Source organism: Telmatherina bonti (assembly GCF_933228915.1).
Source record: "Telmatherina bonti genome assembly, chromosome: 14".
NCBI lineage: Eukaryota > Metazoa > Chordata > Actinopteri > Atheriniformes > Telmatherinidae > Telmatherina > Telmatherina bonti.
This window is the reverse complement of record NC_136612.1, coordinates 24,803,276-24,817,671: the sequence shown is the minus strand read 5'-3', so window position 1 is coordinate 24,817,671 and position 14,396 is coordinate 24,803,276. Positions and strand designations below refer to the sequence as shown.

General features: G+C 38.0%; 1 protein-coding gene across 1 annotated transcript in view; it reads left to right on the top strand.

Moving 5' to 3' along the window:
• kcnt2b (potassium sodium-activated channel subfamily T member 2b) overlaps positions 1-14,396 on the top strand; it is a gene marked incomplete at both ends in the record, with an annotated part of 39,858 nt that overhangs the window by 5,217 nt on the left and 20,245 nt on the right. Inside the window, 5 exons of the mRNA XM_079253090.1 lie at positions 11,043-11,122; positions 11,493-11,595; positions 12,724-12,772; positions 13,525-13,584; positions 14,317-14,391. Of these exons, the coding sequence (XP_079109216.1) occupies positions 11,043-11,122; positions 11,493-11,595; positions 12,724-12,772; positions 13,525-13,584; positions 14,317-14,391 (367 nt within the window). The remainder of the gene's footprint in view (positions 1-11,042; positions 11,123-11,492; positions 11,596-12,723; positions 12,773-13,524; positions 13,585-14,316; positions 14,392-14,396) is intronic.

The following is a 14,396-nucleotide window of genomic DNA, read 5'->3' as shown; positions in this document are numbered from 1 at the left end:
CAAACAGTGGCTCAAACATCAGGGTCTCTATGCATATGTTAAACTTATTTCCTCAACACGTATGATTACACTCTGCTCTAGAAGGAACATAATGTACTGAGCCCAATATTACTGTCACACTTTAGGAGTCTTCTCTCCACTCATCTTGCATCGCATCTGTTTGGGCGTGACTGTGTGTGAGAATGTTGCCATAGATAGATAGATAGATAGATAGATAGATAGCAAAGCGAGGTGAATGTTGATTTAATAATTCATTTCACATCGATCTCCTTTTCATTTGATTTGATGCCTGCAGTTCACTTTACCTTCAGAACCAGAAACATCTTAGATTTATTTTCCTTTTTTTATGACATTTCATCATTAGTTGCATCTCTCTCTCTCTCTCTTTCCTTTTTATTTTTTTATTTATTTTTTTTTTTGCCAAACTGGAGCAAAAGAAAAGTAAATCGGGTTGTTATCTTCCTGGACACAGAAACTGCTGGTGAAAGTTGGGTTGAAGCAGCCAGTTTTTCTGACCTATATTGTTTCCAAGCATAACTGGCTGAGGTTGTGCTTGGTAATTGATCTCTATGTAAATGTTTGTCCTTCTGTTACAGAAATGTGTCTAAGACAAAGAAGTAGGAACATTTTGAAGCCTGTTCTGATCTCACCAGTCCCATTTATACTTTCTGGCAGTGAGTCAGAGGCTTCTGTTTGGAGAAAAATGCCAGATGACTAAACAATCAAATGCAGATCTTCACCACAGGCTGATGAGAATTTGACACTCAAAGGAAGTTGGGGTTTTTTTTCCCTGAAATACTCCCTAGCAAGCCATGAAATTAATGGATTTTTCTGGCTGGTTGTTGGTTTTTGTGTTTTCTAATGAATTAACAGAAAATTGCCTTTTTATGTCACTCAAATTCTGCTGCTTCTTGTCCCAGATGCATTGACTAATTTTTACATATTGAGATTCATCGCAGTAGGTAAATCAGTCTTGTCTGTGTTAATAGAACGATCATAGCAGCTCATTAATGCACACATGACTGCTATTAAAGAATCAGTTGTATTACTTTTCTCTTAAAAATGGGAAATATAACAATTTTCCTGCAATACTCTCAGTAGGAGCCTACCAGGATTTCCATACAAATTACAGGCTTTTGTCCTAAAAGCAAGTTCTTATTGGCTGTCGCCTCCACATCGTTTCTCCCTCACTGTATCTCTGTCAGCTCTGCACAATCCTTTTTTTCCACACTCTTAATTCTCCCTTAAACTAGTGAAGCCAACTAAGAGCATGATCCATCAATATTGCCAATATTCATGCTAGTGAGTTTTACAATGCTTTAGTGCGTTTTTCAGGTCTCATGTTGATTCAGTCGTGCAGCTCTTCAGAAAGCTGATGGTTTGTGTCCAGAAATGTGGACTTTCAGATTTGTTATGCATCAATTTTTTACTCTGCCAAGCCTGAGCTGCATTGACGTTTTAATCAATACACATGGAGCATATGATGAACAATGTGTCTGGTCAGATGTTTATTATTTTTATTACTTTATACTGAGAGACAGAAACTAGAAATTGGGGAGATTTCTTGTTTGCGTAGAATGGGGGGAGGCTGCCATGTATGTGCATGCATGTTGATGTATGTGTGACTGCATGTGAGAGATTATGAGTGTATTTTTTAAATTGCTATGTTGTTTATTTTGTTGTGTGGCAACTTGTTTTTTTTTTATATGCATTAATTGTTTTTAACACTTCGTGTTGTCTTTGGCAGGAAAAGCACTTTATAAATAAAGTTTGATTTGAAAGTAAAGAGATGTGTCTGAGTGTGTGACGATAGGTAAAAAAGGGAACATCCTCCTTCTTGAGTCTTGTGTACATCTTTTCCCAGAAAACATCCAGACAGGTCTGATGAAAGACACCCACTTGCTAATAAAATTAATTGAGGGATTTGCATTGTTAATGGGAAGCTTTGAGGCTTTAACAGTGTGATAACACAAATCTTTACCTTCTAAAAATGACATTCTAATTATTGTTGGTGAAGGGGTGTTGGTGAAGGAGATAGGTTGCAAGTAGGGCTTAACATCAAAGATAGGTCTGTTTGAGAACAAATGAGAAGGAGTTGGGAGGGCTTACATTCACTCTGCAGGATCTGACTGCAAAGAGTTGTTATGAATGCAAGTTCTCACTGTTCTCTCTGTGAAAAAGCTCTGCACAAGAAAGACTAATGGCAGAGTAAGAGACAGTGCGTTTAAACAGTCAGTTTACAGTCACTGTATTGGGCTCCAGAAACCTGTCCATCTTGTAACTGGGCATAACTTAGAAGATAAGAGATTGAAACACATACTGTTTTTGACTTATAGTAGATGCCCCCTTTCTCATTTTTCTCGATTAACAGTAACCCGAGACGGCAACAAGAACAAAACTAGTGCAGGGTTTGTCTGTTTCATTCTTAGTGCTGTCACAAGGCCCTCATAAGCTTTCTATATCAAATATCTTAACAAGCTTCTTAGATTTAGATAAACATGTCTTGCCTTGGATGGTGGCATAGGCATTGGGCTAACTAGCCTGACCACGTCGGGATCCTGCGGTGCACAATTTAACTGGAAGGCCCCAAGGCGGTAGAGTGGGGGGCAGAGAACTGCTGTGCTAAATTTACCCCCAAACCTTGTATGCATGAATGGTCTTATCAACACTTATACCCTCAGAGACACATGGGACAGACAAAGAGGATTCTCCTCACATTTTACTCCTTTTGCTTCAAACATTATCCTCTAAAGAGGTGACTTGTAAACTGCTGTGAAGAAAGATTTAAATCTCACGATAATACAATTAAATGTTAAATGTATAGAGAAATGGAGCTAATGCAGGTGCAATATGATGACTGTCAGCAGAGCTGTGCTCCAAATCCAACCCTCTGTTTCATGATGTGAAACAAAATGAATACAAGGTTTTTTTTTTTTAAATCAGATAAAAGTCCAGGTGGTGCTTTTATGAGTTAAACTGTTAACAGCCGCTGTAATCCACTGGATCAGCTATTGTATTCAGTTCCTTCTTCGGGGTGATCAAAAGGAGACTGTGCAAATGTAGCAGCAGATCCTCTTTTAATCATAAACACAGTGAATGATAATCTAAAGGGAGAGTGAGGCAAGGTCAGTTACATCAGGGTGCAGTTGTGGGCGATGGCTGGAGAACCATTTTAATCTATGGGAAGGTAATCCAGGAAATGGTTTGGAGCATCCGCTGCCATGAATGTGTACTTATTGCAAGTATACTTTGAATTAAATTACACATTTCCTGTAAATAATTGTGGCCAGTGGAATGTAAAGAGCATTTGCTGGTGACTGTGGAAAAATGCTTGCAGCGGTGTTATAAATCAGTAACAAGACATCTTTTTCTTCTTAGTTATATTCTGGTATATAAAGGAAGAGTATAAGATCCTTTGTGAAGGCTTCAGTCATCTCTGTGTTTTTATGGAAGTGCTTACCAGCTTCATGAAGCATTAAAATGAATTCCATTATAGCAGAAAATGTTCTTGAACAAGTGCTTTTCATTTCTTCTGACTCCTTATTCACACAAACCTTTGCTTTGCAAGTACTGAAAGAAAAATATGTGCCTTTTAACAAAAGAAAAGATTTTTTTTTCCTCAACAAAGATATGTGCACACAGTCTTTTTTCACCTGCCATTATTGCTCACTTCTGTATGTGATGGTTGTGTATCTGGGTCAGGGACAAACTGTCCTCTTGGCCATTGGTTGAATGAAGCAGCGTACACCTCGCCTCTATTAAGATGTAAGAGCAGCCCTGTGGGATGTGCAATTTTATTTACCCTTTTACATTTGACTGAATTTATTTGCCTTTTTTTATTGTTTGTCTCCTTTTTTTTTTTAATTACACATATGATGAGTCAATATGTCTTTATAGAGTTATTGCATCACTTAAATTTCTCTTTTATAAATGTAAGCATTTCATGTGCACTTTTAAATTTGAAGCCTTTTAAATATACAATCAATGAATAAAAAGAACACCACTCATTCAGTTATCGAGGTGCAGAACCAAATATGACTGAAAATTGCATAGATTGTAGATTTTTAAATATGCGCTTTAAAAAGAAGAAAAAAAAGGGAAACTTCTATCCTGACATAGACTTTTTTCTGTGTTTTTGCGTATTTAAATAATTTTTTATGCTCTGGTTTGCTGAAATCTCTGTCCAAATGCCTAGGGAAGCATCATAATATACCAAGTAAATTTATGCTTTCAAGGTCTAAAAAGACAGATTGTGTGAATTCATGTGACTGTATACACCAGGGTTAAAGTGGTAGAGCAGGTCATCCAATGACCGGAAGGCAGTTCGAGTACCGCTCCCACAGTCAAGCTGTTGGACGAGACTGGCTGCAACATTTCTGTCAGCTGTGGCTTCGTGTGGCGCTCACCATTACTAAGTATGAATCAGGAATAGATTGACTGTAAGGTGCTTCGGGTGCCTTGAAACAGTACTGTAGAAATCTAATCCATTATTTAAAAGAGAGTGTAAGGTCAAGAAATATTTGGACGCTGATGTAGTTTTGAATGACAATTACATGAGGCATACAGTGAAAAAGTCTTTAAAAGATAATGAAATGGAATTTTCTCCAACATGCTAATTTCAGACCAATAAAGACTGAAAAACCCACAAAAACTGAAGATAGCTGCAATAAAAAATCTTGTAAAGAAATGACAAAGAAGACAGTTCTTTGGGTTACAGACTTCAGGCAGTCATTACATACAATGATTGTCAGTAAAGTATTGAAAATGAACATGATCATGATAATTTCAGGATTATGTTAATTTATCCAATTAGATTTGTACCCCTCAGAAAGAGCTTAGTTATCATAGAACTTTCATTCCTAAACCCCTTATTCAGTTTGGATATGAATACCCTCAAGTTAAAACTGAGAGCCTTCAAGTCTATAATAATTATAATGTTAAATAACTAGAGTCATTAAGTTGTGGCTGTTCCCAAATCTTTTCAGACTCAGATATGCAGGCTACATGCCAGATATTAGCAAGGGATTTCTGTCCGAAGATCAATGACAAACCGACACTAATAAATGATCTCAAGAAATTGATTGGGATCCAGCTGATTTCATGACAGTACATGTGGCATTACGCAATTTCGGTTAATGCATTCTCTCTGTAAAGACAAAAAAGAGGTAAAATTACTAAACTTTCCTCACTTACCTTTCCACTGAGCTTAAACTCATATTAGCTTCATCATCATGTCACTATTAAGCAGCTCCAGACATCCAGACATTTAACGTCTTGTTACATGTGTCACCACAATCGCCTCCCTCATCTTCCACACTGCTGATTTAGCCAGAGCTGCGTGTAAAGAGATAGGTTTGTGGATGGCATTACTCCACTGACATCCATGTAAGATGCATTTGACAGCTCTCTTAACTGTTTCATACAGCACTTCTCTTTACTTCCCTCTGACCTGGGATTTATCACTTTCTACATGTCTCTCACTTAAACGGTTACAGTAAGGAGTCAGATGTTTAGGCCTATATCTGAGATGCATGGTAAGTTTTAAGGGTTACAAAATATGTAGTTGGAAGAATATACATGGTCAGAACGATATGTACTCACTGTCCAGCTGCAAAGCAGCTGCTATACTACGGAAAACAATGCTCTAAAGATATATTGCCATCACATGGATTGTTTAGCATCTGTGTTTTGGAGTTCTGAATATGCACAAAGTACAGAATATGCACAAAGTACAAACACTAACATTAATTTGCAGCTAGTTGCAACAAATAGTAAGTGGCACCAATAAAAGTTATGAACCATGATATTAAAGCAACAGGTTATGAAGGACTGAAAATGCCAAAAGCAAAAATAAATACAGAAATATAAAAATGGAACTCCCTCCTAGTTACTGCATCCACTCCAAACTGTAAATGGTCAACAGTGACTGTGTGATTTTTCACTTAATAGAGCGGCAGGCTAACAATCCTGTACAATCTCTTATTGAAAGTTCGCTTGCTCAAACCCTCCATTTCCATCTGAAGGCCACAAACCCAACTGCATAGTCCTCCCTGTACTTATACACTGTGACCTGTTCTATGTTTGTTGACCAATATCTAAAGATCAAAATATACCCTGACTTATTTTTTATTTTGGCTGCTTTGTTACAGAATAACAGGTAGATGAAGGGAATAAAATAAATCATTCTGTCATAATGCAATGTTTTACCGAGAAATCATGGGTCCTAACATTTAAAAGGATTGGTACTTTCTACTTTCCACTGTTCCAGAATAATTATACACTTTATGCTTGCTACATACCCTAATGTGAGCATCCCCTGGTAAGAAGGAAAAGTGTTAACTTCAAACCACACAAACTTGTTAGAGACAGCTCAAACAGTGCAGCAAAGAGCTCAGAGTGGTGACAAACCCATATGTCACAACTATAACAGATGCTGTATCAGGAGAACTGGCATAACTCACATATAGAAACTTTCACCATCTGAAAGCCTTTTGAAAGCATGCAAATGTTTTCACTAATAATAACACACTCAACTATTTGAGAAAAACACATCCAAATATTAAAGAAAGGTAAATGGCAGCAACACATACTGCAGTTGGTAGAGACACCAGGAGATTTGTTCAAAACCCAAAAATCCCCATCAAGATTTTTTCCTTATGAATTTTCCACCTTTTTTAATTGCTGAACAGAATAAATTGCAATAATATATGATATTCTTTTACCTGATAACCTTTTTTCTCCTTTTTCTACATCTCCGCTGTGACTGTAGTTTATGAGTTCAGTAGTGAGGTTATGAGGCAGCGTTGTGCTGCTCAGCATGCAGAGATTTGGGTTTCTTTTGTCTTTTCCACTGTGTCATTAGATGTCCAGCGCTGTGTCATTATGGGAGGCAGGCATGGGTGGAAGCAGCAGGAGAACAAGGTTCAGCAATCTCTTTCTCACTAAGGTCCTCCTCCACGTCTCCTTCTGTCCATCTGCCCATCTATCTGACCCCACAGGACATCTTGTTTACTGCTGTTAAAGAGTCAGTTTTATCTTATTGAAGATACTGAAATCATTAGTATTGGCTCTGAATGATTAGTTTGATAAATGAAGTTTTGGATGAGTTGCACAGACAAAATTCAGAAAGATTTGCAGGTTTTTTCTTCAAAAGGAATTTGATATATTGAAATAGTTTTTCCGTTATTTCACTTTCGGCTTTATTTTTTCTTAACAATGATTAAATTGTTTATTTTGCTTTTGCTTTAAAGATGGTCCTGGACCCTGTTGTGAAGTTATTACCCTAAGGCGTCATCATGGAGTTTCTTTTGTTTAGAAATAATATAATTTATGGCATTTTAATATATTTTTCCTCACTATTCTTCTCTTAGATTAAACATCTCAACACATGGCTCATTGAAAGTAATTCAGTCAGTCCCATGACTCAACTCTTTATTGGGCTATATTTCCAAATCCCTTTATACGTCCTGTTACAGTGGATCAGTACCCACTTTAAAATACAAGGAAAAAAGAAAAGAAATGAAAAAACATCTAGAAGAGATGACAGTTTTTTTTCCTCAATGACTCTATGCGGGGTTGAAAATTGGAGAAAGTTTGCACAGTTTGATTTCATACATCAGCAAACAACCTTTAGACAATAATAACGGGCAAAGAAAATAAGCTAAAACTGTGGCAAGGGAAAGAAAAACAATGTTATCCTGAAGATACCAAGGTGCAGTTTCTGTTTGATGTCATTGTTAAAAAAAAAAAAAAAAAAAGACTCCTTTTTCTGAGGATATAAACAGAAAGCTGGCACAATACAACTTTTAATTGGATTTTAACAGGTGCAACAGACCGAAAACAGTAACACAACAACACATTTTAAAAACCACACTGTATGCATATCTCTGCATTATGTCAGTGTTTTGGTTGGAAATATTCTTTTTCACCTTTGAAACATCTACATCATACAAGTACTTCTTTAAATTGTTCCATTAATGTATCCCAAAATAAATTAATTTTAACAAAAGTAAATAAAATTTTCAAAAGAAAAGCTCTTATCAATTTAAAAAGTCGTGTCATAGTGCAGGTTTTTAGTGTATGCAGATGGTATAGTGCTATATTACTTTTAGAGGGGTTATGTAAGTCTATACACAGTTCTCAGGCCATTTAAAGTCCATTACATGGTTTGTAATATCCTATCAGTAAATAAATTTTTAGAAAAACAGCATCAATCTCATTCTCATTCTCATTCTCTGGTATCTGTGTAAGAACACAGATCATTGGGTCACATACCAAACATGTAGCAAAAGAAAACTGTCTTGACTTGATAGAAAGCTGAAATTTTTTAATGAAATCCTTCAGAAACACGATAAAGGTGAGCTGCCATGAAAGGCAATGTCATATCATGCTGTAAATAGTTTCATGGACTCTATGATATCTTGTGGTTTTTTGTTTTGTATCCTCTTGGCTACAAGCAGCATTTTCCACAATCAAGCCATTTAGGATCATTTATAATTGGGCAATTAAGATCCTGGAACAGAAAGCCTATTAAACCACATCATTGTAATGTTCAGAAGAAACTGAGTGTAATGAGTTTAGAAAATTTAATTAATTCTCTTTTTTTTCTGCAGTCTTAAATTAGTTGTGCGTGCCAAAATGATCAGGTTCTTCAGGTGCACAGTGACCTTGTGGTTCCTCTAAGTGTGACCAATATGTATATATATATATATATATATATATATATATATATATATATATATATATATATATATATATATATATATATATATATATATATATATATATATATATATATATATATATATATATATATATATATACATATAGACTGACTATGACTACGAAAAAGAGAATTATATATATATAAATATATGTGTATATATATATATATATATATATATATATATATATATATATATATATATATATATATATATATATATATATATATATATATATATATATATATATGTGTGTGTCTGTGTGTGTGTGTTTGTGTTTATGGAAAATGTTACTGTTTACATCATGCTCCTGTGTTAACCATGAAGATAACTGGTTTTATTTATTTCTGTAAATGGCAGCTGCATTTGTCATACGGTGCATGAGGATTCATTTTGAGATTCATTTGAGCTGTCGAAGGACAGAAGGCTACAGTTTTAAGGTATTTTGTAGCATTTTTTGCGCTAATTAAACTAGTCAACTTGATTACACTAAATGTGTATTGCCTGTTAATAATTTTTGTAACTTTCAAACAAATGTTCAGTTTACAACACTCATACATTACTAAATATGAAAAAGTGCATGTTGATACCAGTCCATTTTCAGAATTTGCAATCCCAGTAATGTTAAAAACCATAGCTAGAGTCTCACCAGTATGATGTACAGCAGCTACAAAATAAAGCAAATTAATAGGTGTGTTTTACATTTGCAGTGTGTAAAATCATCAAGTACCACTCATATTTAACCAGTGCTGCTGTGGTTTTGCTCCCGGTCCCCCCTCCGGCCCCTTCAGTAACACATACGTATTCATTGTCACTATATTTATATAGTTAATGAGTTTTGTTTTTATGTTACTTTTTGATTCTTCTGGGGTTAAGACAGCAAATCAACTTAAACTCTGAATACATTTTTTTTTTTATTGTTTTTGGTTTGATCTTTTATTGAACATAAAGTTTTTGGCTAAGCATAAGCTAGAGTTTCAACAAGTTCTCCTTAACCCAAGGATAATATGAAGGATTTTTCCAATCAAAATGTGTAATTACCCACCCTTGGGCTGTTTTGAGCGGTTGAGCTGTGAAGATCTGTGTTCTTTTCCACTTTTCGTCACGTGTGCAAAACCATTATTGTCAGAGATCTGCGCAGAGCAGAGGGAGCCGTCAACAAGTTGCAGTGGGGCCATCAGCTCCAATGGCTGAACACAGTTCACAAGCATGTGTTTGCGCACATCTGCTCTTTTGAGAGAAAGGAAAAGACAACAGATTCCATGTTGCTATAGTAACAGAGGAAAGTTACCCCACACCCCCAAATGTTGCTCGGATAGTGTGATGGTTTGGTTTTGGTTTTGCTCTGTTTGTCAGACCATGTGTGCTGGTAGAACATCTCTAGAAACCTGGAAAGACCCCTCCTCACCCTAGTGCCACCTTTTTCTTTTCCTGTAAACAGGAGAATAGACAGCAGTTGTTCTGCTTCTCTTTCATCTGTTTTTGTGTTGAACGGAGACCAGTGTGTCGGGCCAGGCATAATTCATCCCTGGCCTGAGTCATCCACTCTTCCTTCCATAGGATGAAAGGAAAGTCACGGAGAATTCCCGCCTGATGTGATCAGACATGAAATACAGTCACCTGCAGTCTGTCTGATTACATATAAGAACAAGTCGAAGCAGCCAGAAGAGTCGCTCTTTGTCATTTCAGTCACATCTCTCCGTGACAATCTGTGTCAGGTGGGAATGTGAGTGGTCTCATAATACTAATGACCTGGTAGCCGATGTGTACTTAGGATTGTGTTTGTATAGAAGGTGTAAGTGTGTGTGTGTGTGAGAGAGATTGTGTCCTTCCAACAGGAGGGTGCTGAACTGAAAAGGCAGAAAGAGCAGTAATTATGGCTTCCTATGTTCAGCAGAAACATCAGAGGGAAGTAATTTGTTGCTCTATATTTAATCAGTGGAGATAACGAGACCGACTGGAGTTGTCTGGGCCTATGGGCAGGCAGGCAAGAAGGAGCGCCATTTCCTCCAAAACCCATTAGTCTTTAAGCAGCCAGCCACACTGCCTTATTTCCATACTTTTCTGTGTTCAAATAATCATTATCACCTTTTCTATCCCCAATATACTCAAGTGTGTACTTTCTCTTCCTCACTTTATTCCGTTCCCAGTGCACCCCCCCCCCCCCCCCCCCCCCACCTTTTGTTCTCTCACCTGTTCACTTGACTTCACATCAGTTACCTGAAGCGCCTCCTGCGTGTCATTCTTCTTTATTCTCCAGTTCTCTCATTAACCTTAGCTCTCTTATTGACTCTGCCCGTCTCTCCGTCCCTTTCTTAGGGTGCAAGTAGAGTTCTATGTGAATGAAAACACTTTCAAAGAGCGCCTCAAGCTTTTCTTCATCAAAAACCAAAGATCCAGTAAGTTGCCCGTGTTTAAGATCACACCCTCTCTGCGTGTAATGAGAAGGGAATTTTCTGTTTGCTGTCTTTGTTTCTACATGAGTTGCTCCTACTTCTGGTGGAAGAAAAGTGTTTATTTTTAGTGTTTAAAGCATGGTTGTTCTTTCTCTGCATTTCATCACCCGTTTTTCAGCTTGTCTTCTCCTTGTGATGGTGTCATGTGTCTGCGTCATTAGGATTACAATACAGTTTATTTATTTCCACCCTTAAGTATTTAAGGTACCAATTTATTCACAGTCAGTTTTTTTTCCTTTATTTTATGTGCTCCATTAGTTAAGGGTTTCTTTGATTTTTTTTAATGGCCAATTATCCTCTTTTTGAATCACAGGTCTGCGAGTACGAATGTTTAACTTTGCTCTGAAAGTGCTGAGCTGCCTCCTCTACATTGTTCGAGTCCTGCTTGACAACCCACAAGAGGAAAGACAGGACTGGTGAGAGAAAATTCTTATAAAAGGGACTTAATGAGGCAAAAACAGCGTCTCTCTGAGAATCAGGTCCTGATAGCAATAACAAAAGCACAGGGACAATAAATGAGATTTAAAGCATCCCATAAAAGTACTGCTTGTGAAATTACACTGTGGTAGGATGTAATTAAGAAAGTTAAGTCATATTTGCTTGACCAGGAAGTCACATTCGTTGCCATTTTTGTTGTTTTTCCCTCCTGCAGTGTTAACGAAGTTAACTGCACCAAACAAAACACATCCTCCCGTCCTTGGAGCGAGTTTGACTGGTAAGCATACCTCTAATTAGGAGTGATGGCTTCTGCCGGCAGACAACGACCATGAAACCACACACCCTGGAGGACTGACATCCCCGACCCCGTCTCACCGGTCGGAAGTGTTGTATAACACAATCAATGTAACATCACTTAACTGCTGCAATCCACAATGTTGATATTAAGCAACACAGATCCACATTCATTTGTCACAATCCAGCTTCATGGATTACCTGTCAACATAATATGTATGTAGTGCTTGTGCAGCCTAATCAGCAGCGATCTAGTGGAGATAAAGTATGTAATATACAACAACAGAGGCAGAAGAAAACCAGAGAGCACACATGGACCTGAGGCTATGACATGTCTCCTGCTCAGGGAGCTATTGATCTAATTGATGGCTAATGACACCGGCTAAGCTCTGGCTCCAAATGAATAAGGAGTCTGACAGAGTGAGCTCAGGAAAGGGGCAGGTCGCTTCCTGCTCCAGGCAGTAGACTCATAGCATCAGTGGAAATGGCAAACAGCCGTGATAAGCCCCACGGTATCTTATATGGTAGGAAAAAAGCAGCCTTTATCTCACAATATGGATGTAAATTTGACTCTGAATATTACTGTCCTCCTCCAATGTAAGCACACTGTGGCTCTGCTGTAAACAGCATATTTTATGCTTTGACATGAATTGTATTCATGGTCCACGTTTTTTTTTTTTTTTGTCACTGTATTCAACAATAGAGAGCTTTATATATTTTACATTTTAATGACACCTGTAATATTTGTATTTCCATCTTTGCCACATCTTAACGTTCTACTCTCTGTTCTTTCCTTTCCCTGCACTTTGTAGGAAACTCATCATCTGGGTTGATAGACCTCTACCGCTGTGGGCACTGCAGGTCAGATATATCAGTACATTCCTGTGAAAACAAGCCTCGGTCACATACACCAGTCAGCCAAAACACTCAAACCACCTGTTGCTGAAATAGTTTTGACCCACTGGGGCTGGGTTTATTCCAAAGCATCAGTCAGGTTGGGATTTGGACAATTCGAAAGCTGGATCATCAGTGTGGGTTATTTGAGCCGTTCCTTAGCAGCTTTTGTCATGATTGCTCTGTTGGGGGAGTGCTGTTGTCATGGCAAGATGTCCGTGTCACAGTGACATCCACATCAATGCCAGGAGCAAAAGTTTTATCGCAGGCTATTGCATTACTATTGTATAATTAAAGTCTCACATTTCACCTGTCAGTGCTGTTACAGCTAACTTAGACCCATGCCAAAATGTCTGCTTTCCCTGTATTGATTTATTTGCAATTAAGTTTATGTTACATCCTTTTAGAGCTGTAACACTGAACTCATATTATTGTGCTTGGCATGAATTTACACTTTCAGAATGATTACACACTTACATGGGTATAAAATCAGACACCAGGCTGTCTCTGGCTTCATTTAAACCTATTCCCTCTGAAGCACAAACATCAGCACACCCACTGATTCCACCCACACTCTCCATCTCTTCGACTCCAAATTTCTCTCTGCTCTGGTCTCTCTCCGACTATCTTGACTCCTTCCCTCTGTCTACTCTCGCTCCGTGTCTGAACATTTGTCTTTTCCTGACTTCATTGTCTCTTCCTCTCCCTCTTTTTTGCAGGTGCTTGTGGCTTTTATCAGCTTCTCAGAAACAATGTTGCTTGTGTATCTCAGCTACAAGGTGAGCCTCCCATGGTCCTGAATGGCCACTCTGAAGTCTTTTGTGCTGTCTCTGACTCTGATGTACACATGTGTGATGTGTATGTGTGGGAAGACTGTGGGTGTGGGTGGATGTGACATTATTCAGGGTGTTGTTTGTCCACTTTGTGCTCCTCTGTTTGTTCACTCCACGGAACCAATGTTTTACTTTCTCCACCAATTCTGCCATTGGAGGGGCCTCATGGCTTCCTCACATCATTCGGTTATGGATCAGAAAGACTTTAGAGGGAGGACCCTGCGTTGAAGCAAAGAGGGGCCGATCCATCACCAGGTTGCCCTGCCTTTGATGTACTTGACACTATAAGCCTATGAAGGGCTCACTCTACAGATTATTCTGAAGGCTAGAGGCCCTAGCATTTAGAGTTGACTGATTCCTGTGGACATACCCTGTGCATGTCCACCTACACTAGTCAGATTCCCGTCAGCTGCATCCAGGCAGCAGACACATAAAAACAGCCATGGTTGACATCTTAATTGAACAGCAAGGCTTAGTGGAAACTGAGTAATGCTGCTTCTTCTCTCAGAGAACACAAGGGAGTTGTATAACACGTATACATCCCTATCAATGCTATGGAGCAAAAGCTTGTCAATTTGTCCCTTTCTATACTCAGCAGTAGGCCTATTATGTGCTAATCCCAAAAGGTTACCAAGACAATGGAGTTTCCTGACCCCTATGTGTGGTTTGTGTTTCCAGGGCAACGTTTGGGAGCAAGTATTACGTGTCCCGTTCATTTTGGAGATGATCAGCGCTATTCCTTTCATGATCACTGTGAG